Source organism: Seriola dumerili, unplaced genomic scaffold (assembly GCF_002260705.1).
Source record: "Seriola dumerili isolate Sdu_G_001 unplaced genomic scaffold, Sdu_1.0 BDQW01000468.1, whole genome shotgun sequence".
Lineage (NCBI taxonomy): Eukaryota > Metazoa > Chordata > Actinopteri > Carangiformes > Carangidae > Seriola > Seriola dumerili.
Genome location: NW_019174723.1, coordinates 37,541 through 65,516, shown reverse-complemented (window position 1 = coordinate 65,516; position 27,976 = coordinate 37,541). Strand labels below are relative to the sequence as shown.

The 27,976-nt window shown below is 38.3% G+C and overlaps 3 protein-coding genes across 6 annotated transcripts; 2 read left to right on the top strand and 1 right to left on the bottom strand.

Annotated features, from left to right (window-relative positions):
• Window positions 1-1,061: 1,061 nt before the first annotated feature.
• On the top strand, window positions 1,062-9,080 carry LOC111235096 (lamina-associated polypeptide 2, isoforms beta/delta/epsilon/gamma-like). Of its 3 annotated transcripts, XM_022763418.1 has the most exons (7): window positions 1,062-1,072; window positions 1,346-1,440; window positions 5,012-5,123; window positions 5,257-5,403; window positions 5,722-5,783; window positions 7,412-7,485; window positions 8,407-9,080. In XM_022763418.1, the coding sequence occupies exons 2-7, from the start codon at window positions 1,378-1,380 to the stop codon at window positions 8,717-8,719; spliced, it is 771 nt and encodes a 256-aa protein (XP_022619139.1). In that variant the 5' UTR covers window positions 1,062-1,072; window positions 1,346-1,377; the 3' UTR covers window positions 8,720-9,080. The 3 variants fall into 3 exon arrangements, with proteins under 3 accessions (XP_022619139.1, XP_022619137.1, XP_022619138.1); XM_022763416.1 differs by lacking the exons at window positions 1,062-1,072; window positions 1,346-1,440 and adding an exon at window positions 2,399-2,593; XM_022763417.1 differs by lacking the exons at window positions 1,062-1,072; window positions 1,346-1,440; window positions 7,412-7,485; window positions 8,407-9,080 and adding exons at window positions 2,399-2,593; window positions 6,067-6,114; window positions 6,223-6,478.
• A 356-nt stretch (window positions 9,081-9,436) lies between these two features.
• On the top strand, window positions 9,437-22,421 carry pm20d1 (peptidase M20 domain containing 1). Of its 2 annotated transcripts, none has more exons than XM_022763047.1 (13): window positions 9,437-9,693; window positions 9,827-9,913; window positions 11,992-12,227; window positions 12,334-12,420; window positions 12,522-12,655; window positions 12,846-12,965; window positions 13,080-13,155; window positions 13,243-13,304; window positions 13,382-13,460; window positions 13,563-13,634; window positions 13,726-13,891; window positions 13,977-14,076; window positions 22,179-22,421. In XM_022763047.1, the coding sequence occupies exons 1-13, from the start codon at window positions 9,474-9,476 to the stop codon at window positions 22,246-22,248; spliced, it is 1,509 nt and encodes a 502-aa protein (XP_022618768.1). In that variant the 5' UTR covers window positions 9,437-9,473; the 3' UTR covers window positions 22,249-22,421. The 2 variants fall into 2 exon arrangements, with proteins under 2 accessions (XP_022618768.1, XP_022618767.1); XM_022763046.1 differs by lacking the exon at window positions 22,179-22,421 and adding an exon at window positions 14,488-15,228.
• On the bottom strand, window positions 15,331-18,413 carry LOC111234851 (acidic mammalian chitinase-like). The gene is made up of 6 exons (XM_022763049.1): window positions 18,213-18,413; window positions 17,958-18,082; window positions 17,728-17,851; window positions 16,573-16,755; window positions 16,331-16,447; window positions 15,331-16,210 (listed from the first exon to the last, which is right to left on the bottom strand). Exons 1-6 carry the CDS (start codon window positions 18,411-18,413, stop codon window positions 16,019-16,021), a joined length of 942 nt encoding a protein of 313 aa, XP_022618770.1. The 3' UTR covers window positions 15,331-16,018.
• Window positions 22,422-27,976: the final 5,555 nt, after the last annotated feature.

Below are 27,976 nucleotides of genomic sequence, written 5' to 3'. Positions count from 1 at the left end.
GTTTTATGTTAATCATAAAACTTTGTGTATGCATTTCAGATACAATCTGTGTATCAACGTTTAACGCCACAATCTTAACTATAAATCTACTGTGTGTATTTTATGCTTTGCTGCATGCTTGATGTTTCAAACCACAACAGTAAAACATCACTTAAGGCCAACAAAGGGCATCACAAAATATTTCATTCATTGGAACAGTGATGCACTGACCGTGTGAGTTTATCATACAGTTTCCTGACCTGCTTTCTCTGAATCATTGGCTAAACCTGCTGGGCGACAAGTACAACACTGTGAATCAATAGGGAAAGGTGGCCCTCCACTGTTCAGTGGTAAAATGTGACAAAAAAAGATTCAGAGTCCAAGTATGCAAGTATTTTTTAACTAATAATAAAACAGTGTACATGTACACAACTGATGAATGCCAATTAGGCAATTCCAATCCCCTCATCCCGCTGGATATCCCCACTGCAAACAAATGTTGTTTTTCTCACATCACAATGTGTTGATCTAATCTAAAAATGGTACAGTTCACAAAGTTCACAACAGTAAACAGCACAGCAGGTGATCAAGTCTATTCAACTCTCAAATATCAATACACTGCGATGTAAACACCTGCTGTCTTTTCATTTCATATTTGCATTTGCAGAGCAGCAAAATAGCAAAGTTGTCATCTAATTAAATACGTTTTCGTTGCTTTGCAGCAAAGACAAACAACCTATCTATTGTTCAGAGGTTCCATTTTGCTTCATCCGTTGATGTTTTGATTGGCATTAAGTGGTACTCATGTAATGCAATCCTGTTTGACCATCTTATCCTGTTTCTTTTTGTTTTATTTCACCTCTGGACCTTGGGAAGGGACCATTTGCTTTAAAAGCTCCCCCGCTTTCACTTTTATTATTCATGGTACAAACTGTTTTACCCTAAAACAGGGAACTGTTTCTCGTCACTCCAGAACCTACCAGATGTTAGGGGGGTACCGGGTGATGAGTTTTACTTTGTACAGCCACCCGGGGTCCAATAACCTTTTTTTTCTTTTTCAGGTAGACCCCAGGTGTATGTAACCATGATCCAGGTAATTTTATTCAAACTTGTTTAATACTGATACTGATAATACTGAGGCCTATTCCTAGAAGATTTAATGAGTTGGAGTTGTTGATTTTCAAAGCAACTTAACCAGACAATCAATGTGTTTGTTGGAGCAAATAGCTTATGTAAGTCTTGTTGGAAAAAAGTCCTTAATGGCACATGTGGCACTCCTTGCCTAACAAGCAATGACCTTTTTAATAATCTGTTAACAGGTGTTACAAAAGGAACTACTTACCACTTCTTCTACGTGCTGTACTAGGTGGTTGCATCCAGTAAAAATGGAGCAGCAGAATGCACCAGAGACGCTGCAACTCCATCAGCGAACAAAGCCCGGGTCAAACCTGGAGGTCAAAGGTATACAGTCAACTGGCAATGGCTTGGCTGGAGGAACTGGCTCTTAAAACTGCAAAAGCTGATGTTTTTTGGCCACTTGGGGGCAGCAGAAATAAGCTGTAAACACAGAATTGACATATTGTCACAGTTTAAGTTGATATGGTGAACTTGTTTGCAAATAGTTGCTTATTTACACATTCAGCAGAAACATTACCATTCATTTAGAGTTAAAAATGTAAATTAGATCCAAAAACATTTAATAACATTTCTCCCTTTAATCGGCTAGAAAAATATATTTAAGACCTTTGTAAATGAAAGATTATGTAAAACCTCTCAAACCCTTCCTTTGAGAAAACTGAAATCAAAACTTTCAAACTTTTCAAAACATGGTAATACCATGTTTTTCTGCTATGAAAAGTCAAAAAATGGGTTAATATTAGATTATATTATTACCTTATTCAATTTAAGTAGTTTTAATTTGATTAAAATCATTTCTGTTTTAACATTAACAGCTCTTGACTTCCATATATGTTGAAGAGCTGAATAACTGCAGTTAAAGATTAACATTTCAAAGAACACATTCTGCTTACTAGCTTGCAAGCTAATTATAATCCAAAATATGATAACATATAATGCCTTCTAAGTTTTGTATTCTAGAGTCATCATTTCATAAATGTTTAAATGAAGTCTGATCATTATCTGTGATGAAGCTCAAAGCTAGCCAAACTTGTTAGTAGCTAGTTAGCTTGCAGTGCTTGTTTGCTTAGTGCCATTCAATGCGACTTACTTACTGTCAATCAAGTCATCGGTTGCAGCTGTTCTCAATCGAGTCAGTGTTATTCTCAGGCCACAGGCAGAGGGCTTCTCCGAGCAGCTCCGCCGGGTTCGTCCGACTTTAAACACGTCTTTCCACAATTACAAGGGACAGCCAGGCGCTGAAGTTTTAACTAGTTGTTATATCCCGCGTCGTCCTTGTGACATGCCCGTGTTTGTGGAGGACCCCGCTCATCTCTCTAAATCTAGACTGAAATCAGATTTAGTTGCCCACAATGTCGAGCTGCCACCTGGCAAGAGCAAAAAGGAGGTTTATGTGCAGTTGCATTTAAAACACATCGATCAGAAAAACGCAGCGGATTTCTCTAGCGACGAGGAGGATCAAGTACAAGATGTAGCTGTGAGTTGATCAGCCTTTGGCGTTTTGCACCATTTTTTTTTTTTTGAGAAATAAATACGTTATGCATAACTTGAGTATAATATTGTGCTGTCAGTCTAATTTGAAAGACCAGTAGTGACACAAAAGTTTTTTCCAACCTACTCTACTGAGAAAGGGCACAAATTATCAAATCAGTTTTCGTCTTTGCACAGTGGTAGAAGTACTTTTACCTAAATAAAGGTACCAGAACAAGAATGTGTAAATACTCCATAACAGGTAAAAGTCCTGCATTCAAAATCCTATTTGAGTTAAAGGTACACAAATCTGTTTTTCAGTTGTGAAATATTGGATCATTTGAAATTATAGTTGAATTTGAAAAAAGAAAAAAAAAATCCATGTGAAAAGTTAAGAGAAGAAATGCTTCTTTGGAACTGATAACAACTCACACATCTGGAATGTGACATGGGGCTCCACATAGTTACACCTTTTTTGCTTGGGCCCACAAACCAATAAAGTTGTGAGCTGCTGGTTTAATGTTAAACAACTAATTGTTTCTCAAAAAGTATCTAAAGCTGTTAAATAAATGTAGTGGTGTAAAGAGTATGAAGTAGCATTCAATTATAGCTGAATACTCAAGAAAAGAACAAGTACCCCAGAGTACAGTGCTTGAGTTAATGTAATTAGTTACTTCCCCCCACTGCAGTTGTAAATATGTTTCCTGGTAAAATATATATCAATCAAGTGGTCTCCAAGGACTTTACCATTATAATTTAATATATAAGGGCTATTACGGCAGTATAATGATTAGTTAGAAGTGATTTTAAACCAATGCTGCTGGTAAGCAGCTGAGGAAAGGAGGAGGGGGAGATCTGGGTCACTGCTACCAAACAGTCTTCTCAGCTTGCTGTAGCACACTGGAGGTCCTTGACCATTTAGCCACCTGCTGTATAGTTGGTATAGATTTACATGAGACGTTTCTGTAGTCAGTGGGCTGCCATTACTAACGTGTGCATATGCTTGCCGCACCTGTCACACTCATTTATGTGTGCAAGGAAGAGCACTGCAACTTGAAACAACTTGCTGCACTTTTCAGCAAGTTGTTTCTGTGCTGTGTCATGGGGTGGAAAGACTGGCAGAGAGCATAAACACAACTGTGTTCTTAAGTCGGGGTAGAGTTTAAAGTTTAGAAATTGCTGCAAGATTTGCTCTCTAGACCCAATGCTGCTATTTAGAGCTGAAATGATTAGTCAATGATTAGATTAAGGGACTTGGCAGAAAATTAATCTGCAACTAAATTGATGGACAATTTATACTTTAAGTAATTTTTCAAGTGAAGTATTCTGTTTCCAGTCTCTCAAATATAATGATTTGCTGTGTTTTCAGTTTTATATAACTGTAAATCGAATATCTTTCATTCTTCAACTATTGGTCCGGCAAGACAAGCAAATTGAAGACTGTGCTCCAGGAAGCTTTGATGGTCATTCTTCCACTTTGTTAGTGACATTTCAAGATCAAAATGATCAAGTAAATCCTGAGATAATTGGCAGATGAATCAATTAAAGATAATTGTTAGTTGCAGCTGTCCTGATACTAGAGTGTTTCCCTCAAAGGATAACTCATGTTTTTCTTATGGTGAGCTGTGAAAAACATATCTATAGTACTTTACAGTTCAAGAATAATCACATTAGTACTCTTAACAGACGGCATCAATACTGATTTAGCTGGACGATGCTACTCTGTAAGTTTGTGTTGTAGGAAATGTATACAATAGGGTCGGTCTGATGAACAAAATATAGTATAATGTTGACATGCTTTGTAAATGGCTCTCTATATTTTCTCAGATGTGTTATATACACCTTTTTTTTTTTGCATATAACTAGGGATACACAAAACCAACCTTTTCTCCTCTGATACTGATACTTCATCTCAGGCTACATGCCAATACTGAGTACTGATCTGTTCTCTTTTTCCCACGTTTAAAATCTATGTACTGCACTTTGTGGAACTAATTGGAACCACGGTTATGTAACATGAAGCCAGGGATTGATGTAGCATTAAAAGCAGCCGACTGTGAAACACTGTTTTATGACACTGATAAGGAAACTGTGTTTTATGTGGATTGCCTTATTCCAGATCTGTTTCATGCAAATACTAATATGTGATAAACCATTATCTGTTGCTAAAACAATCCCTCTTATATGTTGATTGGGCTTCACTATAGGCCTGTCTTTCATTTCCTATTTTTCTGTGGTTGTTGATTTGGAATCACAATAGGTAGATGTGAAAGCAGAAGATTTACACATAAACATTTGTGAGCTGCAAGCCTCCAGCTGGTTTTTAAGCTCTATATCTCACACTGTGAAAGTACTGGCATTCAAGCTGCAGCTTTTGTCATGTCGTGAACAACATTCGGTAAATTCGGCAAATTTTGCTTTTGAGGACGAGCGGGAGAAACCAGAGGATGCAGAGATGCCCGACCCGAGTGGTTTGACTGATGATGACCTCAAGGCTGCATTGCTCGTACACGGGGTTAAAGCCGGACCCATAGTTGGTGAGGTTGCACTTAATACTGTCTTCAAATTATATTTCATCATAGAAATAGGATTCCTGTCATCATGTTCACGTCCAGTTTGCCCCTGTCTTAAAAAAAACAAATTACCGTAATATTGTTTGCCTATTGCTAGCATCCACCAGGGCCTTGTATGAGAGGAAGCTCAGCAAACTGCTTCAGTCTGATGGACATTACCAACTTAATGGAGCAGAGAAAGGTATCTTGTACTCTGACAGTGAAGAGGAGGAGGAAAATGGAGAAGAGGATGATGCAGAGTCAGGTATGACCTGAAATAATAATATATATTTTTTGTCACATAATCATATACTTTGACAAGTCAACTTTATTGTCATTCATCCACATAAAAAGTATAGGGCTGAAAGAAATGTCAAAGTAGTAAGACAAAGAAAACAGCCCAAACTAAGAAAAACAGAACTATGGAGGCGGGTGTGTTGCATATGACTACTGGGGCTGTGTGCACACTTGAATGTAAATACAGTAAAAAGTATCAGTGATATATATATATATATATATATATATATATTATATGTGTAGGCCTATATATGTGTATGAGTGTGTATTATTGTCTGACTTATAGGTGCTGAAAAAGAAAAACAAACAGTTGAACAGTCGGATCAGGCCCAGCAAGAGAGCAGCCAGGTGAGAAAACTAGGACGTTCTTGATATCTTGGGTATATGATTTAAAGTTTCTGTCTACATGAACCTCTTGAAATGCCTGAAATCTGGGAGCTTACACTATCTTTATACTTTTGATGGTTAATAGATCTTCGTATTGCATTTTGCCATCACTTGCCATATTGAAATCAGTCATCCCTACAGTGCCACTTAGTGGTTACAGATTACAACTGTAAAATATGGTTTTAAATGTTAAGCACAGGCATTTTGAGTGTTAGTGTTTTTTTTGTTTTTTTTTCTTCCCCAGAATGATGCTTTTGCTTACCCACAGTGTTTTTTACCCTCATCAAGACTGGTAAATACCACAGATACTTGTGTGTTTGCTCAAATTTCTGTCAGACTGAGTCTCAGGGGGGGACTAATGTGTCTTATTTCTGTGTTGGATTGGATTGGCCTTTTCTAGCATGCGAGGCCTACTAGAAAAGGGGAACCTAGTGTCAAGTGGAATTCAGGGAATGCGTTAAAATCATCAGAGCGGAGTGGGTCTCGCTGGTCACAGATTCCCGCAGGAATTAGTAGAGCATCCTCTGTAGATCAACGCTCAGGATTAGGATCAGGGGTAGGCTGGTCTCACTTCACATCTCTTGTGGATTTTAAATTCTCTGCATTCCTTGCTTAGACTTTGTGTGTCCTTCTCAAGCCACTAATGGGATATGTTTCGTCTCAGAGTGATGGGCGTTGGTATCTCACTGGTGTATAGACTGGGTGATGACTGATACATGTTTGTGTTTCTGTCAATATGATAATAATGTTAATCCTTGCAGGTTCCGTCTGGATCACAGTTAGTAATGGCCAGTAGTTGCTCATCATCTTCCTCTCAGACCTTCAGCATCACTGAAATGGTTGAGGAGGAAAGTTGTATTTAAAGCCTCATTCCACTTCTTTAAAAATCACCCTTTAATTTAATTGTATTTCTGAGTGTCAGTAATCACTTAGTAATGTACATTCTCACTCTAAACAACAGATGGAGAGTCAGAGGTCACTCTCTACTCGAACAAACACTGAGAGAGAGTTGAATGGGAGCAATGTGCAGGAACATTGGTCACGCTCCAACAGGGTCAGTAGTTCTCACACTGTTCAGTCACACTTTGAGCTCAAACTTTGGTGGTTGAAGTGTTGGAGCAGTTCACTGGAGGCGGGAGGATATTCTACAGAAATCGAGTGTGTCATAATCTGTTACGTCTCCTTTCCTTAGCTGGACGTGCCAGTTGTGGACAAGTGCACCATGACGAACCAGTCCGTGTACTACACCCCCGGGGCTTCCCCTCATGAATGGGGAATGAAGGCACATGCATCTTCTTGCTGGCTTTTGTTTTTCTGTTTTTATTCCATACGACTTGCTGGGGGCATGCGCATTTCCTACAACAACACACTACGTTTGGTGTAACTCCTTGCATATGTCAGTGTTAAACTAGAAAATTAGACACAATTACCCCAACAGTTGCTCAATTTAAATATTTTGTCAGTATGTGTCAGATCACCCTTTTCTCTCATTTTTTACCAGACTGGCTGGGCCTCTCTGTGGGACACTGCTGTCTAGGATAATTTTCTGCCTGGTTGTTTCTGGGAGTAATTTCTGGTTTCTTTTCTAGCTTACTCAGGAGCCTGTGAAAGATACTTTCAAGGACATATTTCCAGATGCTGAGACCACACCCACGGGGATCTAGTAAGTGCTCTTACTCCACTTCACAGGTTTGTGAGTTGTTGTTGAATGAGAGACAGATTTCACTGAAGTACAGGAATTGTAATTGGTGATGGGTGACACATGGACAACTTGCATAGTAACACATACAGACACATGGTAGGAGTTTTGTGATTGCATTATCAACAAATATATGCTGGTGATGTTCTGTGAGAGTTTGAGGCTTTGAAGTGTGAGTCAAGTGTAGCTGAGTTATTCTGGTGAAGCGCATGTCAATGTGTGTGCCATTTTAGACGTTATGACGTAACTGATGATGTGTGAAGCCTCACTTCTCATCTGTACCAAGTGACTGCTTTGATCTCATTTCTCCCCAATGACTGTATAAAGAAATATTGGATGGCTTGAGGATTCACTGAAATAGTGGGAAAGATGGAAATGAATTTAGCCTTTACAAGCTGGCAGTGGGGTTTTTGTGTAACCCAGCCTCATCTGTGCCCTGTGAAAGATAGTTCTCAAAGGCAGGAGAGATCATAAAAAATTAAATCATCTCAATCCCAACACAGTTGAGCGGTTTTTATTTCTTGAAAATGATCAGTGCATTTACTATTATACATGTTCTTTCGTTTTCACACTGACTACTCGATTTTCACACTTCAAGTTAAAACACAGAAAGTGGGCCTAACCTGACTAATATTTATATATTTGATGCATAGAAAATGTATTTGATTTCTTTTATAGTAATTACTATAAAGGTATGCTTAGACTAAAAAATACAGTCATGGTTTCCCTTTTATAGTGATGCCTAATTTGTAATATACAAATGTTTCTATTTGCTTATTTTACATTCTGGCCAGTAGATGTCGCACTCCAACCACTAGCAAAGTGGTTGCATCGGAAGGGTTCAGTGCTTTATCTCACCATCACTAATATATCCTTCTACTTCAGCGCCACTCGTCGGAGACCCATCAAGGGGGCAGCAGGGAGACCTGTGCAGTACGCATACCCAGACACAGCAGTCAGTCCCACGACCCTGGAGAGACGAGAGGTGGAGCGCCGCCTTGTGCCCATCCTCATACAGGTTTTGGTCTTCCTCATTGTGGTGTGCGTCCTGTACCTTATTTATGTTTGTCTTTGGGACACCTCATTCAGTCCGTTTGTGGCCTTACTGGACAGTCTAAACCAGATGTCAGACAGTGAGGAGGGCCTTTTGCTTCAGACGGAGGTACAGGATACACCAGCACCTTCTGGACAGGAATAACTGTGTGTTTTTTAACTGTCTACATTGATGATGAGATGTCAAGTTACCTTATTTTTGTTGATGCAACCATAATGACTTTGTCCTAGGATGTCTTCAGGGAGCATATGTTAATTTAAACATGATTTGTTATTTACTGCGTTTGTGTGTCTGTATGGGAGCAAACCTCATAGTCAAGTTTTATATTTACGTTTTGCCTATGGATGTTTTGCCAATCTTGTCCCTATAGTTAAAACAATTGTGTAAGCATTGAGGTGCTCTTAAAACTTTAGAGAGCTGCATATTTTGTCAAATGTAAAAATGAGAATTGTGTAATTTGCTAATCCCATTTGTGTAACCTGATGGTGCCTTTTCAAGGAATTGGTATTTTTGATGTGCCTTCATTTTTTAAAAAAAATATTTGAATCATATTTCATTAAAGGATGTTTTGCTTCAAACTTTCTTTTGCAACTGATGATCCTAAAGTGAAAAAGAATACATGCAGATATAAAAAAAAAAAAGAAGGTATTTTTCACATAGTAAAATGTACGTTTACTACATGAGGAACATTACCACTGCAGGTTACTTTCTAACATAATGGTAGCTCTGAATGAATGACTGAACCAGGTGAGAGGGTAATGAAGCTTTGATACCATTATTTTGTAGTAACAGTAAATTCGCTTTCTGACCAGCAGGTGGCTCTCGTTCAACATCCTCAAACTATTTCAGTCTGCACTCAGTCACAGTGAACGAGTTCCGCTGTCACAACAAATAAACAATGACAGAGTCGGGGCAAAAGTTCAAAATATTCAAGTTTTTAAAGATTATGATTAGCAGCTTCCTCATTATAATATTATTGTTATTTACTGTAGCATCTATCAGGACTTTCTCACTGGACGTAAATGCCGGTCTTCAACTCGCAAATTGGGAAAAGACGAAGAACATCTCGCTCGTCATAGACCACCATCAGAGAGAGGAACTAATAGCAAATTTTAAAGGTAATTTGAGTCGTGTTTTAGACGAGTACCTAACCTAGTTAAATGTTCTCGTAACATTGGGGGGAAAGCACGTTAAAGAAATGTGGAGAAGCCACCATTAACGGACAGTGTGTCTCTCAATTCATACATCCAGAGGCTATTCGGATCCCCACTGTGTCTTTCTCCGGGACGGAGAGCAACAACACTGCGCTGCTTGAATTCAACAGGCTCCTCCGTAAAGGTAAAGCTGGCTCTAAAATATTGTGAGAGACTTATTTGTCTTGTACAGTCACGGTTGTGTTTGGTAGTTAACAGTGGCTTCACACACCCACAAAGTTGCGGTGATTTAGCAGAGCAGTTCCAGCTAACTTTACCCAATAGCTAATGTTTAACAGTTAAGCTAACGTTAATATTGCATGCCAAACATGTATGAAAACAGCTACTAAGCTACATTTCAGCTAACGTTAGCTAGCCACGCAGCTGACACATGGACACATGGTGTCAGCAGGGTTTTTGTGCTACGATAAATGGTAACATGGCCGTATTAAGCTCCTATGGGGCCTTCAGGCAATCATTTGTTGTTGGGCCCCCTAGGGTTGTGAAGTGGAGTGGATAGATTGTTCCAGAAATGTTTTTTCCCTATTCTGTATTTCTATCTAAGTTTTTTAACACCTGTAGCATATCCATTCAATTATTCAATCAGCTAATCATGTGGCAGCAGTGCAGTACATAAAGTCATGCAGGTACAGGTCTGGAGCTTTAGTTAATGTTCATGTCAAACATTAGAGTGTTGGTGCCAGACTGGTTGCTTTGAGTGTTTTCTGAAACTGCTGATCACCAGGGATTTTCATATAAAACAGTCTCTAGAATTTACTCAGAACAGTGCATAAAAAATCCAGTGAACCGCAGTTTTGCTGTTGATGAGAAAGCTCAGAGGAGAATAACCAGACTAGTTCGAGCTGACAGAGAGGCTACGGTAACTCAGATATTTTATTTGGTTTTCTTTGATATTAATCCCAACATCTTTTGTTTGTAGACTGTTGGTCTGATTAAAAAAAAAAAAGAAAAAAAAAAAGCCATTTGAATAATAATTAATTTTAGGTTTGGGGATCCAAATTAGAACCTGTTCCAAATTACTAAAAACTGGATACCTGTAAAAACTATTAGTTTAATTTACCTTGCAGTTAAAATAAACATGACGTCATATGAAGAGGACACTAACACTGCCAGTCCAAAGTATCAGGAGCAATGTCTGTGCCTCTGCCCCGCAAAACATTGTGCAATTACGATTTTACATTACCCACAAAGAGCTTCAGGGAATAATGTAGCTAAACCTCTAGTAACAAAGGCCTAGATTCCAAGATCACTTTTCAATTGCATATGCTACATATTTCATTAGGCCTATATTATGTGTGACTATAAATGGGTGGATTCAGTTATTTAATTATTAAATAAAGTGTAATTCCTAAACAATCAAACTTATCAAATTATGCAGACCTAAACAATATGGCGTAGACATAGGGGTTTTGCGACACCTGGCCAGTTGCCCACTTCTCCTTTAGACATCTTACAGTCTTTCATGTGACATTTTAATACAGACTTTAGATTACGTTTACTTTAAATATTTCAAGTTATGGTATTGATTTATCCCAGCCATATGATATATTAATTACTCTCTACTCCAATGCTAAAATATGAAATAGGGTTTGTACTAGCAGTCATTTTTATTATTGATTAATCTGCCAATCTTGTGCCACTTTTGTCAATCGATTAATTAATTAATCAATCCCTTTTGTCTCCAAAATGTCAGACAATAAGTGAAAAATGCCCATCACAATCATACTCTCTTCCCTTGTTTTTTGTTACCAGCACTCCAAAACCCTAAGATATCGAGACTACTGTCAAAGTTAATCAGCAAATCCTCACACTTAAGAAGCTGGAAACTGCAAATTTTTGGCATTTTTGCTTGAAAAGGGACTCAGACAGTAGATTAATTATCAAAGTAGTTGCTGATTGATTTATCTTCCAGCTCTCTATATAGTATAACAAAGTCAGACATGTCAAAATTGTCGTACTTGTAATAGCTCTTTAAGAAGAATTAAATGAGCACTAAATCAGATGAGTACTACTTTTCCATGAAGTTTGGAGGAACTACAAAAGAAGGCTTGTTTCAACCTTTATGACACCAGTTTCTAACATAGCCTTTGTTTTGAGGATAATGCTGATGGCATCTTCAGGATTATTTTCACAGACTCCGGTGCTCCACAGCTATACAACTAGAGTTCCACCTTTAAGCTTGCGCTCTTCTTCCTGTACCAGCTTTCCCAACAGTTTTCTCTTCAAAATTGGTTCATCATCAGTTGGTGGCCAACTACAGCCACCTATTTTGGTTACAAGGATCACAGCCTGACTTGGCGCCATACCTGCTGCTGGCCCACATAGATGTGGTACCTGCTTCAGAGTCGGATGGCTGGGAGGCACCGCCATTTTCTGCCAAGGAGATAGATGGCTTCATATATGGTAGAGGGACCATCGATGACAAGGGCTCTGTAATGGTGAGGGAACAAGTGATATTTTGCGTGATCTCATGGAATTGATTTACATACTTACTTACCTTTCACATGCTAGCAAGGCTAAACTAATATGCCTTATGTCTTCCAGGGAATACTTCAGGCGCTGGAATACTTGCTAATAAAAGGCTATGCTCCACGCAGAGGATTTTACATTGGTCTTGGTCATGATGAAGAAGTAGTTCAACTATTCATACAACTCTCTTGAAATTTTGAACTTAAACAAGAATTAAAATACTATATTTGAACATCTGAATCCTTCTGTATTTCTTTTTAAAGGTCGGTGGTTACAAGGGGGCATTGAACATAGTGCCAATGCTGAAGCAGCATGGTGTGCAGCTGTCGTTTGTCCTAGACGAGGGCCTTGCTGTACTGGATGATGTCATCAGTGGTCTTGAAGGACCTGCTGCTCTGTGAGTTCCTGCCATACTCTAACGTAACAACTCAGCACGATATTTACGGTACAGCTTTGGCTTGGTAAAAAGTCCAAGCCTGACATCACAACAAAACTCACAAGCATAGTATAAAATTGCATGTGTCCTTTAAATTGTGCAGGTGACTGATTGACATTCTGTGTTTTACGTGTGTGCTCATTGTTTACAGAATTGGGATAACGGAAAAGGGCTCGGCCACTGTAAAGCTGAGTGTGTCTATGGCCCCTGGTCACTCCTCAATGCCTCCCAGAGAGACCAGCATTGGGATCTTGGCTGCAGCAGTCAAAAGGTGAGAGGGACATACAATGTATTGTGGTTAGTCTCTGTGTTCATGCTGTACCATATGTTTGACTACAAATTTTATATTTACCATCAGACTCTGACTGTCATTTTAATTCCTCAGACTAGAGGAGAACCCCATGCCAAGGTTATTTGGTCATGGGCCTGAGCGTGGAACCTTTGAACACCTAGCCCATAAGGTAAGGACAACCAGCTTCTTGTCCACTACTCATCACAACTTGTAGTATTTTAGATCTCTCCCTGTTTAACTTGATCTTTGACTTCAGTTCAGGCTTCCAATGAAGTTCATAATGTCGAATTTGTGGCTGTTCTCCCCACTCCTTGGCAGGTAATTACATCCTAAAATTTATTCAGCATGTTTTCTTCTGACTGTGTCCTGTCTAATTAGAAAGTTTTGTATTTCAGGGTACTGGAAAGAAAACCAGACACTAATGCTTTTGTAAGGACAACCACAGCAGTTACCATGTTTAATGCAGGAGTTAAGGTACAGTTAATAATCATAAAATTGAAGGTTATTCACAGGAAATTAGATTTCAAGCAATTCAGTTTGCCTTCGAAAAATCCTAAATTCTTTCCCAACTTGTAGGTGAATATCATCCCTTCCCTAGCTGAAGCTTATGTAAATCTACGAATCCACTCAGCGCAGTCATTACAAGAGGTAGAGTCAGAAAAGTAATTCTCCTTTTTGAGAATTCCTGATGTCACCATGAATTTTCTGAGTTGAATAAAATGTGTGCTATCTCATATAGGTCCTGGACCTCGTCCGTTCCACAGTGGGTGACCAGCGAGTGAAGATCGAGCTTGTTGATGGGTTTGACCCTCTGCCTGTCAGCTCAGCTGATGAACAGTCCTTTGGATTCCAGATCATTAAGAAAACTGTGTTGGACATGTTTCCAACAATTACAGTTGCTCCAGGTAGAGTCCAGACAGATTTAGTTGCATAAAAATTAGGTTGTTAAGGTATTTAAATATTCCATTATTGTTTTGATATAATGTGCAGGTATCTGTATTGGGAACACAGACAGTCGACACTTCAAAGACCTGACCAGTGATATCTATCGCTTTGCCCCTGTCTGGTTTAAACCAGGTGATGCTAAGAGGTAAGAATCTAATATGTCTAACCCTGATTATAATTACTCTCAGGAGAAGTCTCAACAAAACCTGCTGCAGTCATTACAATGAACTGCTTGTGCAGTGTAATGATTGGCAAACTGTAAAACAACTTCTTGAACAAAAGAGTGCTTTCTGCTGTTGGTCACACGTTTAGATCACAAACTTGTGATGTAAATATCTGACCTACTTGTACTGTGCAGACGTTGAGCTCCTCTGGAACAAATACAGTAAGAAGAGTTTTAACAGCTTGCCCAGTTTATCCCTCAGCTTTGGTAATAAAAAGCCATTATCCTGCAAGAACAGTGACAGGCAATCGAATAAAGGAAACATATTTTCCTCGTCTTAGATACTGTGAATGAATGCTATTAGCGGGAAAAACATTTTTTTTTCTTTCTTAGATTCCATGGCATCAATGAAAGGATTTCCAAAAAGAACTACGAGGAGCTTGTACTATTTTACTTCAGCCTGATTCAAAACTGTGACATTCAGAACCTCCCTGAGCCTCACAGCTCTGTCCATGAACTCTAAGGAATTGACAGTATTGATAACAAGTCAAACAAATGCAAACCTGTGTTAATGTTAGTCTGATTTATTTCAAAAGCACTCAACAGGACCATGGCCTGACTTACTCCTCTTTTTTTTTTTCAAAAGCAAATGATTCTACAGAGAGAGATTCTACATTTTAGAGCCAGAAGATAAACTTTTTTCAGTGGCCTGTAATTTTAGGGTTACAGTAAAACAGTTACAGTAACTTACTAATTTCAATCTTGTGTGATCAGATACATAGTCTTGATCTTGTTGCAATGAAATATTCACGGGTCAAGTATATGAATCTCCTTTTGTGTTTGTGATGAAGATTGCTACCAAATTATTATGGTATAATTTGATGAAGTGACTGAATAAATGCAGTTGTGCTGCTAATAATACTGTATTACTTAAAATGATCAACTTCTAAGAAATAATTAAATGCTGATGCTGATGATAGACGATACAAAAATATGCTGCTTACTGAAGAAATTCTGAATTGTGATATTTAAAAAGTATTTTATTACTTCTTGTTGAATCAAGTACAGTAGTTTATCTCTTGAAGAATGCTGTAGTATCACTGACTGACACATTAAAATGAATCCTGATTTGTACAGGGGATTTGAATTTGCGCACAAGCTTGACACAAACATACAACAAAAACAACAAATACAACAAATAACATAAGTGATGAGCTTAGGGTTATGTTATATATTTTATTTAATTCTGAAAATAGTACACAACCATGACATCACAATTTCCCTGTATTTTATGTTGTATTGAAAAAGAAAAAAGGTTATTCTTACACTTCTACTATCTAAATAGGAGGCATTCAGCTAGACTTCATTACATAACACCGCATAACAAGAACCTGACATTAAAATGAAGCAAAGCATTTTTAAAATCTTGTTCTGAATAGTGAGAACAAGTAAAGCTTTATGTAAAGCATCCTTTTTGATTGTATATATATTACCACTCCTGGAGTATTAATGATAGACTCCCACTTAAGGGCGTCCACAGCATTTGCAGCTATCTCGGAAGACTAAACCAGAGGGACAGTTTTGGACATATGTAATGTCATTGAAACAATTGTAAAAAGAATTTAGGTTACTAGGATTGGGATAGAGCCCGCTGGTCTTTCCTATGCAGAAATTTGGATCAGATTGCTCAGCACAGGATGCGGTGGTGGCAGTGGTAGTGGTAGTAGTAGTAGTGGTTGGCTCATCTTTGGTGACTGCAGGTGGAGTCTCATCAATGGTGGGAACTCCTATATCTAGAGAGGTTTGTGGAAGGTGAGAAAAAATGAGTCACATATTGTAAGGTAGTGTTATCTGATCATTACATGGTCTGACTATGACTGAGCTTAACTGCTGAAATTTTGCACAAAATTTCATTTTTATACCTCTACCATTCTGCAGGATAGGATAGTTTTTTTTTTTCTTTTTTACAACGTTTCGGTTTACCTGACACCAGAAGACTATGCAGATGGCTGATTAGGGGGTATTTTCCCTGTTTACAAAACTGCCCATTAAAATCATCCAGGTCCAGAGACCAGACAAAGACGCCTCCGAAGTTGTTTTCTGTTAGGTAGCTGACCTGTGAGAATTCGATAGTTCATAGTCATGATAACACAGCAATGGTTTAACTGGATGTTTCTACAATTAATCATTTTCTAAAGAATTATTGAACAATAGTTTTAATGAAACGAATGGCTACCTTAGCATTAATGCTGTCTTTATTGTCAAATCCGACCCACTGATTTCCTGTGGTACCATATGGAACTTTCTGGTCTGCAATCCACTGGACAGTTTTTCCCTCAAGATTAAGACAAACCTGAAAAGAAGAGTCAAATTTTAATCCAACATATTAGCATAATAAGAAACATGACCCACCACACCATAAAATCTGTATGTATGATTAAGCCTATTATTTAGATTGATTAGAGATTTTAGTTTCACCTCATAATAGGACCAGAAGCCTGCCTCCTTGGTGTAACGACCCGCATTACCAGCACCACTGATTGGTGCTCCAATCTCACTGGATTGAAACGACAGAGTAAAGGTTCGCCCATATGCAGCAAATCCCAAAATCAGCTTTTCAGCAGGTACCCCCTGGTCTCGCCAGTACTGCATTGCAAAGGCCTGAAATGTGGAAAGAATAAAAAATTGGCTTTTGGAACTGTTGTGTTTGGCATATGTCACTGTTGATTATAGGTATTACTTTGTGGCTCTGTTGGCATATACCATTTATGAATACATTATGTAATTTAAAGGAGCTATTTGCAAGTTTTGCTTTTGCTACATGGCTATGGTTGCTATTTTTTTTTTGTGTGAAAAAATTAGGGACTCTACATGGCCAACGTTAACATTACCGGTTTTGCCAAGAGCTTCTGCCATAATTGTATTTATAATACAAGAGGTTAGATTACACTTTCTGCTCGTTCTTCAGGTAAGACTGGATGCTATAGTTACTTGGTATTGGAAAGTTACAAGATGGGCCGAGCAGGTGGGTGTGAGCTGGTTAGCATGCTAACTTCAGCATAAGAAAAGGAGTGATAGAAATAAAAGCAAAACGAGGGTTGCTTTCAACAACTTGAGACAGCTCTTGATGAATAAAGGAAGATTTTTTGATGTTGAACTTACAAAGTTTCCTCTAGGCTGGTAAGTAAAGAGTTTTTAATGCTAATGTTGGCTATGTAGCAGTAGCAAAATATAAAAATAGCTCCTTTAAAAAGTATATGCTACTAATAAATGAATGCCACTTGTGTGTCACTGAAAGGTACTGCCTCCTACTGGCAGAGTTCCATTTAAAACTGGTCATTTATACTACTATTTGTGCTGGCAACCATCATTACTTTATATCAATGCTGCTATTGGCATGTAGTTATGTTTCTCTCACATTCAAGTCACATTCATACTGGGATATGATACTTTAATGGTATTGAATACCATTTGGTCATAAATGAACATGACCAATTCAATCTGAAAATTAATACATTGAAACAAATTCATATTAAATTAAATTTGTTTTCTTAAAATAACCTCTTAACCCTGCATCAGTTTTAGCCCAATAATAATCAATTGACAAATGATGGTATGAAATCCGCTACTCACAGTATTTAAGTAAATACGACCTCCAGTGTCTTGGGATCTCTGGTTTAAAGGGCTGTGATGTCCTGTGACCCTGTCCCAGGTGCCATGAAGGTCAAATGTCATCACATTAATGAAATCCAGGTACCTAAACAAAAAACAAACAAACAAACAACAAAAAAACACAATTGTAATCAAGTGCAGCAACACATGACAGCTAGTCACTGGAAATATAAAAATAGCGGAGAATTTACTTGGCAATCTCTGCGACTTCATAACTGGCATCGATGGTTCCTTTGCCAGCAGCCACAGCAGCAGTGACCAGTAATCTGGGACGGCTACTTGCTTTTCCCTCAGCCTCGTAAGCAGATAGGAGTTCCTGTACAACATACAAGCATGGGTCAGTCTGCCTTGATTAAGTGTCAAATTACATAAATAAGTATTCAAAACCATATCCATCATATATAGTATATTTATGATGACTGTCTCAAAGAAATTATATTTCTGACCTTGCACAACAGCGTGAATCTCTGTTTGTCCTGCTGATGGCTTCCTCGTGTACCGGGGAATTCCCAGTCCAAGTTTATCCCATCAAAGCTGTATGTCCTCAGTAGTGCGATAGATGACTGGATGAACTTTCTTCTGTTGGCTGCTGTTGATACCATGGTGCTGAATCTGGACATTAAAACAAATGGTGCTGAAGTAGACATGCCACGTATTCAATTAGATATTCTTAGGTATGTTTTATTTACGTATCGCACTTTTGTGTGCCAAAGTTCCAGCCACCAACTGCCAAAAGGGTTTTGAGATCCGGATTCCTATGTGAGAATAGAAGTTAAGCAGTGGTTATTTAATACTCCAAAATAAAAGACAGTTTTCAGCATATTTAATGAATTAAGCACTGACCTAGATTTCAGTCCATTAAAGGTTTTGTAGCTTTGTGTGTCACCTCTGTCAGAGGGGACCAGCTGATTGGCATAATTAATGCCAGAAAAAGCAAAGATCAGATGGGTACACAGGTTTGGATCAATATCTGAGAGCGTGAACTTCCCTTTCGCTGCTCTATATTTGGACCAGCTGGTGTAGTAACACACTAGTTTGGAGGACGAAGCTGAAATATTTAAGACATCAATGAGTTACTTTGAGATGAATCTCATTGTTTAACAACATTAATTATTTATGCATTTCATTTAAGATTTTTTGTTATAGCAAAATACAAACTCACACAAGTTGATGACGCTTAAACAGAGACCTTCAAAGAGACAGACTCAGTCAGTATTTGGTTAAAACAGCCTTTGTAAACAATTTGATCAGTTTAAAAAGTCCTTTACCTGCAATTAGAATTGGTGCCCTCATGTTTATACTGTGTGAACACACAATTGGAAAAAAGAAAAGAAAAACAAATTTAATTATATTGTTAATAAAAAAAGTATATGCAAACCATAATAATAATTACTCAGACACAAATAATTTCACTGTAGTAGTTTGTTGCTGTATTTAATTAACAGAGGTGGACAAAGCACATAACTCATAACTTACTTGAGTCAAAGTTTAGATATGCCTCCTCAAATATTACTCCAGTAGAAGTGAAAATTGTTGAGTCAAATATTTACTTGAGTAAAAGTACTGGAGTACTTGCTTTTAAAAATACTTATTCAGAAGTAAAGTTTTTTTAGTATCAACAACTTGTTGTATTGTTCCACAATTACAGAACCTAATGACTCTGAAACAACCTACTGAATGCATTGACTGTATCCTGTATAATAAAAAACTTGTAAAATAAACAAAGCCCAAAGAAATGGCCATAAAAACAAGTGAGTCAACCAAGCCACAGCCATTATTATTTTTGTATTAATTTTTTTTATTGAACAGACCCACCCCCCACAAAACAGCATGGCAGTATTCTGACACAGCTCGTAGCCATCGATAGTCACTGTCAAGTTCAAACTGAGCTATTCAAAAATGCAGCAAGTGTAACATGACCGACAGCGTAGGAGTTGGCTGTGATTGTTTTTTCTCCTGTGAAGAACATAGTGTACGGTCTATCCCATTTTCAGAAATAAAAGAAAATTCAACCCGCTGACTAAAAGCTTTGCTTCAAAGTAACGAGTACTTCATGGAAATGTAGTGGAGTCCAAAGTAAAATATTTGTTGCATGGAATAAAAGTCCTAAGTTTCCAAAAAAAAAAAAAAAAAATGCAAGTGAAGTACAGATACTCAAAAAATATACTTCAGTACAGTACTCAAGTAAATGTACTTTGTTACTGTCCAACCCTGCTAATTGATAATACATTTAAAGTCACATAAACTGCAAAACTTTGAGTTAAGTTCCCAAACTATGTAAATTCTCAAACAAACAAATGAAACAAAAATATCTTTTGTGTCAGTGCTAATGGCATAAACATCATTTGATGAGACTCCCAGATGCTGTGAATGTCATGACATGTCAAATGTGAAGTCAATTCACTGAAGCGAGAATTGAAAATTTATTTGCTAGTTTGATATGCTACCAAAGAATACTAATAGATAAGAATGGACTAAAATACCCATCATTAATCCTCATCCTTGAAGGACTGTGTATTTACTAAATATGTACGCTGTGTGTTCATCTGTAGAATTAGCAAAGGGCAGAAGAGATAGATTAGAATGTTTTATTACAACATCCAGTCAAAAATTACTACAACAATATTTAACAAAACAAGAAATGATGTAATATAAGGACTTCCATAATAAATCAAAATTGTAAGGACTGTAAAGGACAAACTCAGCAGCTGAAAATACAAATGTATCCACTGAGATTTTAATTAAATTAAACTCTTTCTTGACAGAGATTAGAAGATTATGATATTTTATACTATTTTAATCCCATAGGATGCTACATGTCTCAGGTGTTGCCAGAATTGATCTGATTTAACATATTGGTTACTGCATGGCCTTTAATCAACCTATTATGGTTGGCCCCTTCATTGCAGCATGTCTGACCATGAAAATAACATGAGGTATAACATGAAAATAGAAAATGCAGGCACTTCCCTGTTAGTTCAAGCACCCGTCAAAATGTGTCTGTTTGTTTAGTTTGATAAAATTACTGCAAGATTTTCTCAAATTTTTTAAAAATAATTTAATAATATTAAAGAAGGGTAATACTTACAAGTATGTTGGAGATGGAGGCTACTACAGTCTCTCTTTACTGTGGCTGAGGATGTGTGGTGATGAGGCCTTATAGTAGACAGCTAAAGGAGGTGGAGCATATTTAGAGGGACAATTGATACAATGTTGTCTATGTTGTCTTAATTTTTTAAAAGTTATATGGGGAACATAATAGAATAGGCTCACATAATATATACAGAGTCATCAATTTTGTGTTTCAGAATTAATTGCAATTTCAAATACAAATCCATTTAAACCTTTTTAAACACTTGTATAACAAACCTTGATAAAATGTTATATTAACTATTTTTAAACCTGCTAATCAATTTGAGAATCACTATGAGGTTCAGTCTTATGTTTTATTTCCTTGTTGAAGGGTTACATCTTTATTGACATTTGTATAATAGATTGTGCTGTTAATTTAACAGCATAATTACCATGCATACCAGGATAATGTCAGTCACACCTAAGCCAGTTCATTCTATTATGGAATTTATGTCATGCTGTAATTACCATGATTTTTTTTTTTTTTTAAAGGTTACACGTGTATGTTTGACACAACATGTGCACTTCCTTTTTTTTCTTTGAGTTTACTATTGGCTATATTATTGGCAATGGCTTTAGAAAGAAATCAAACTAATTAACTAATTCAGGCTAATTGATTAACACCATAATACTCTCTTATTCTGTTATGTCATTCTTGCTTAAAAAATTTTTGTGGTGTGTTGCTAATCAGACTAAATAAAGACACTCCTACTAGTGAAGATATATGTTACTACCAGATTTCATCTGGTCTGTGGAGTTGGATGGCTAACTGCCAATCATGGATGGCTAAACTATTAGAATGTGAGACATGTTATGAGATACCACAACAGTATATTACTTTATCCTAGATATATCGATGAGTACAGAAACTTATCTATGGGTCACAAGGCAATTGTAATGATGTAAAATGTTTTGAAGCCCCCCTCTGATGAAAATCAACTTTTTAACCTTGTTAAAATGTCCATAAGGTGTTACTTATATAATACAAGACATATCATGAGTGAAATATGCAATCAGTGGCATGACTTAGTATTGTCATCCTTGGAGCTGCAGTGAACCAATGGCAGTCTAAAAAAGGGATTCTGACATCCTGGGTTTTATACGTCACAAACCTAAGGAACCAGGCAAAATAAACCTGAAACCTTGTACTAGTACAGAGAGCAAGAGGTTGTGTCAGCACAACCCCTAACAGTGTGTCAGCCACTGCCGTTACAAGCTAACAAACTACTTAGTAAAGTAAAAGATGCTAACTACGCTTACCATTCTGATATGTCTGCTAGATGCCAGTTTTGGTCACAACAGACTCTTCATCTAAGTCTGGGTCTGACTGAGGGTCAAACATGTGGCTGAGTCTCTCCGAGCAAGCAGCAGTGGTGGCTGAGGCACAAGGCTTGATCCAGAATTTCTCAATGAGGAAGTAAGCAGCTTTTTTCAGTTATTTTTATTTTACTTTTTATGTAGGAAAATTGTGTTTAACAACATATTAATTTTACATAGGTTAAAATGTGTCTGGCGGGGAATTTTAAAAGGAAACTCAATGTGCTTTATATTAAAATTCACACGGTATCAAGTATGGTAACATAAGCTCTTATCAGACTATTTTGACAAATCATGAAAAGTAAACAAAGTTGTAGGTACAAGATTTTAAAAAACAAGGGGGTGGGAAGTATTAGTTATTTGACAGTTTTGGAGTGAAACTAAATATTCTGTTTGTAGAAAGTAAGTAAGGAAGTAGAAAGAGTTAAAAACAAACAAACAAACTATTATTATTGTGACATGTGATGAAGGTCCTCCTTGTTGCCGTAAGTACAGCATGGTGCGGAATGTACCGACATACCTGCGTTAAATCCCTCCTTAAAACCTATGCTGTGCTGCTTCTTATGTAATGATTTTTTAAATAAATCAAAACATACTCAACAATAGTGCCATCATCTCAGATTATTTTCTTGCAGCTTGTCATAATCAACATTGACAGACAACTAATTTGATGATGCAGTTAAAAAGTCCTGCTGTTTGCCAACACACACTTGCCAAACCTGGCTTATACCTTGTGTGTGTGAAAATGTGTGCTGTAGATGTTTTCCTTTATAAGACATACATGTGTAAAGGTTTTCTCTAACCTGTTGTCTTACTAGAGCTACATTAGAACATTCTGGAACAAACAGTACATTTAGACTAATCAAAACATCAGGAAGGAAGGAAGGTGCAGAAACCTTGATAATACGAATATATCAGCATTATATAAACATTATGTTATGTTATGGATTATGTATTGGCATGGATATCTCTGGAGCCCTGCATCAAAATGCAAATCCAAATGAAGCAGAGTGCTCAATGGCTTTCACATACGGTAAGTCCAGGCAACCTTTAGGTGTTCTTGAAGATGGTCACCGAAAATAAAAGGTTCTTTGGGTACTCTTAGCTAGAGCAAGCAGAAAAGTTATATTAAAAGCCTTTATCTAATTAGGCATAAATAAAATGCTGGCTGGATTTGACCTGTCAGGCTGGAATTTGTAAAAAAAAAAAAAAAAAAAAAAGTATACACCTGGTGCTCCTTATACACAATGTGCCAGAAATAAACATTGCATTGCATAATTAAATAACCAACAGCGAAGAGGAGAACAGCTATCCCAATGATAACAAAATATTAATATCGTAATAAATAATTATTATGAAAAAAAGATGACCATACAAATCCTATCACTCAGGACAACGCGGTCTCATTATTAGATACAGTTAAGAAAGTTTTCCCTCTGCAGCAGTATTTTTTTTAGATGTTTAACACATTGTGCTCTGAAGAGACTACAGTTGCATACTTTTTAACACACAGAGAGGGTATTTACAGTAGCTGTTTTATATGAAATAGTATTGTCTATTGGTCCACCAAAATAGAATAGTTAGCTGTAAATGGCTGAAGACGTTTTCTTGTAGTCTTTCTGATCATGGTGTGAATTCTCTTAGAATTGTAGTATTTGAAGATGTTTATAAGGAGTCAGTATTTATTAAAGCTAGACAAATAGTGTATGTAAATAAGTGCAATATGCATCAGCCATGTCATTAGCTGCATCATCTAGACCAATCATGCTAAATATAAACCAGAACATACCCTAAATAAGCATAGAAAAAAAAGAGGCATGTCAGAAAAAAGAACGAGAACATAATGTGCACAGCTGATTTAACTGAAACATTTACAACATTTTCCCTCATTCAACAAGTTTGGGAAGATAATTTGTGTTGTAAAAAAATCTTGCACAGCAGGATGGTTATAACTCATAACAGTTGTTACTCAGGATTGTTTAATTATCTGTTTTAGCCAGAGGCATATTGTCACAACAGGCAAACCAGGCAAATGCTTGGGGCCCTCAAGGGGAAAAAGGGCCCCTGATGTATAGATGTATAGATATAGGTACAAATTTGAAGATACAAAAGAAGATCTACTTTGGAAAACATTTCCAGACAAATAATCCAACTGCTGCGTCGTAAATTAACTTCAGTCTTGTTTACAGCTCTGCATTGTCAGTAAAGCTCTTGCTTGGATATCAAATTACTATTTTTTATTTTGTGTTTTAATTGCATTGATCTGATCATATAGTACCTGGTCTGATCTGAACTAAACAGAATAGCTGCATGTTAGAAGTTTACAAGTTTGATCAGTTAAATTTGTGTGTTGTGAAACAACTCTAATAAAAATCACTTGTTATAGATAGATAGATAGATAGATAGATGTTGATATGGGGATAGATTGATGATAACCAGTTAGGTAGCTTGTTTTCATAGCATATTCAGTTCACTTTTATTTGTAATGCGCTAAAACGCTATGTTGTGTCTTTTATCCCATAAGCACCTGATAGACAAAGAACAACCAACAACATAATAACCAATCTTCCAACAAAATATGGAAAACTTGTAGAATTTTTGTAATTTATCATTTTATTATTATTGATTTATCAATTCAGTAATATTTATTAGAATTTATCAAAGTAAAGCTTTAAATATATAAATATATGCTATATGTAACAGGTGCATCGTCATGGCAATCATGTGAGGGCTAAACATAAACCAACAAAAAAACACATCCATACAATAGGGTTAGATACACCAACAGTAAAATATTTATGCAACAACTATATAATTAAGTAAGGCATGGTAGATTAAATAATGGAAGAAAGGATAAAAAGAACATACATGATCAACTGGTTTAGATATATTAGATATTAATAAATAAAATAAATAATGTGGTATATTTACAGACATGAATGGGAGGACATTTCATTGGTGATAGGGAGCTTATGGAAATCAATCTGTAAATCTTGACGGATTCACCTAAAAATGTTAATGCTAGCATGTAAATGGTGTTTTCAAACCTACATGTACCTTATTGAGGCCTAAAAAGAGTAAAGTAATTTTTCACACAAAACATCAGTGAAGAATCATAACAAATGACACATATAACATCTGTTGACAGTAACCCCATTTTGTTGATAAGAATATTAACACATATCTTGCCACTCTTTAGGGGAAGTCACAGCATTGGCAAGATTCCCTGAAGATCAAACCTGCTTGGCAGTATTGAAGGTACACTGCCCTATCACCACAGTTGAAAAAGGATTGTGGGTCTTTAGGGTTGCTGATAAGCCCACTGCTCCTTCCATCACAGAGACCTCTAGAATTTGTTGTAGTAGTGGGAGCTGTGGTCGTAGTAGTGGGAGTTGTTGTCGTGGGAGTTGTGATTGTGGTAGTGGGAGTACTGGTTGTAGTAGTGGGAGTTGTGGTTGTGGTAGTGGGAGCTGTGGTCGTGGTAGTGGGAGCTGTTGTCGTGGGAGTTGTGGTTGTGGTAGTGGGAGCTGTGGTTGTAGTAGTGGGAGTTGTGGTTGTAGTAGTGGGAGTTGTGGTTGTAGTAGTGGGGGGTGTGGTGGTGGGAGTGGGAGTGGGGGTTGGGGGTTGTGGTTTGTAGTAGTGGGAGTTGGTGGTTGTGGTAGTGGGAGTTGTGGTCGTGGGAGTAGTTGTAGTGGGGGAGTGGGGAGTATGTTGGTTGTAGTAGTGGGAGTTGTGGTTGTAGTAGTGGGAGTTGGTGTGTCGTGGTGTGTGTGGAGTGGAGAGTAGTAGTGTTGTAGTAGTGGTGAGTTGGTGTGGTTGTGGTAGTGGGGGGTTGTGGTGGTGGGAGAGTTGTAGTGGGAGTTGTGGTTGTGGTAGTGGGAGTTGTGTTGTGGTAGTGGGAGTTGTGGTCGTAGTAGTGGGAGTTTGGTTGTGGTAGTGGGAGTTGTAGTGGGAGTTGTGGTTTGTGGTAGTGGGAGTTGTGGTGGTGGGAGTTTGTAGTGGGAGTTGTGGTTGTGGTAGTGGGAGTTGTGGTTGTGGTAGTGGGAGTTTGTGGTCGTAGTAGTGGGAGTTGTGGTTGTGGTAGTTGGGAGTTGTAGTGGGAGTAGTGGTGGTGGGAGTTGTAGTGGGAGTTGGTGGTTGTAGTAGTGGGATAGTGGTGGTGGGAGTTGTAGTGGGAGTTGTGGTTGTAGTAGTGGGAGTTGTGGTGGTGGGAGTTGTAGTGGGAGTTGTGGTTGTAGTAGTGGGAGTTGTGGTTGTGGTAGTGGGAGTTGTGATCGTGGTTGTGTGTAGTGGGAGTTGTTGGTAGTGAGAGTTGTGCGTGTAGTGGGAGTTGTGGTTGTAGTAGTGGGTCGTGGTGGTGGGAGTTGTAGTTGTAGTTGTACTAGTGGGAGTTTTGGTAGTGGGAGTTGTGGTAGTGGGAGTTGTGGGTGGTGGGAGTTGTAGTGGGAGTTGTGGTTGTGTAGTGGTGGGAGTTGTAGTTGTAGTAATGGGAGTTGTGGTAGTGGGAGTTGTGGTGGTGGGAGTTGTAGTGGGAGTTGTGGTTGTAGTGGGTGGGAGTTGTGGTTGTGGGGGTTGTAGTTGTAGTAGTGGGAGTAGTGGTGGTGGGAGTTGTAGTGGGATTGTGGTTGTAGTGGTGGGAGTTGTGGTTGTGAGGGTTGTAGTTGTAGTAGTGGGAGTAGTGGTGGTGGGAGTTGTAGTGGGAGTTGTGTTGTAGTAGTGGGAGTTGTGGTTGTGGGGGTTTGTAGTTGTAGTAGTGGGAGTAGTGGTGGTGGGAGTTGTAGTGGGAGTTGTGGTTGTAGTAGTGGGAGTTGTGGTTGTGGGGGTTGTAGTTGTAGTAGTGGGAGTAGTGGTGGTGGGAGTTGTAATGGGAGTTGTGGTTGTAGTGGTGGGAGTTGTGGTTGTGGGGTTGTAGTTGTAGTAGTGGGAGTAGTGGTGGTGGGAGTTGTAGTGGGAGTTGTGGTTGTAGTAGTGGGAGTTGTGGTTGTGGGGGTTGTAGTTGTAGTAGTGGGAGTAGTGGTGGTGGGAGTTGTAGTGGGAGTTTGTGGTTGTAGTAGTGGGAGTTGTGGTTGTGGGGTTGTAGTTGTAGTAGTGGGAGTAGTGGTGGTGGGAGTTGTAGTGGGAGTTGTGGTTGTAGTAGTGGGAGTTGTGGTTGTGGGGGTTGTAGTTGTAGTAGTGGGAGTAGTGGTGGTGGGAGTTGTAGTGGGAGTTGTGGTTGTAGTGGTGGGAGTTGTGGTTGTGGGGGTTGTATTGTAGTAGTGGGAGTAGTGGTGGTGGGAGTTGTAGTGGGAGTTGTGTTGTAGTAGTGGGAGTAGTGGTGGTGGGAGTTGTAGTGGGAGTTGTGGTTGTAGTAGTGGGAGTAGTGGTGGTGGGAGTTGTAGTGGGAGTTGTAGTTGTGGTTGTGGGAGTTGTAGTTGTAGTGGGAGTAGTGGTGGTGGAGTTGTAGTGTGAGTTGTGGTTGTAGTGGTGGGAGTTGTGGTTGTGGGGGTTGTAGTTGTAGTGGGAGTAGTGGTGGTGGGAGTTGTAGTGGGAGTTGTGGTTGTAGTGGTGGGGAGTTGTGGTTTGTGGGGTTGTAGTTGTAGTGGGAGTAGTGGTGGTGGAGTTGTAGTGGGAGTTTGTGGTTGGTAGTAGTGGGAATGTGGTGGTGGGAGTTGTTAGTGGGAGTTGTGGTTGTAGTGTGGAGTTGTGGTGGTGGGAGTTGTAGTGGGATTGTGGTTGAGTAGTGGAGTTGTGGTTGGTGGTAGTGGGAGTTGTAGTTTACTAG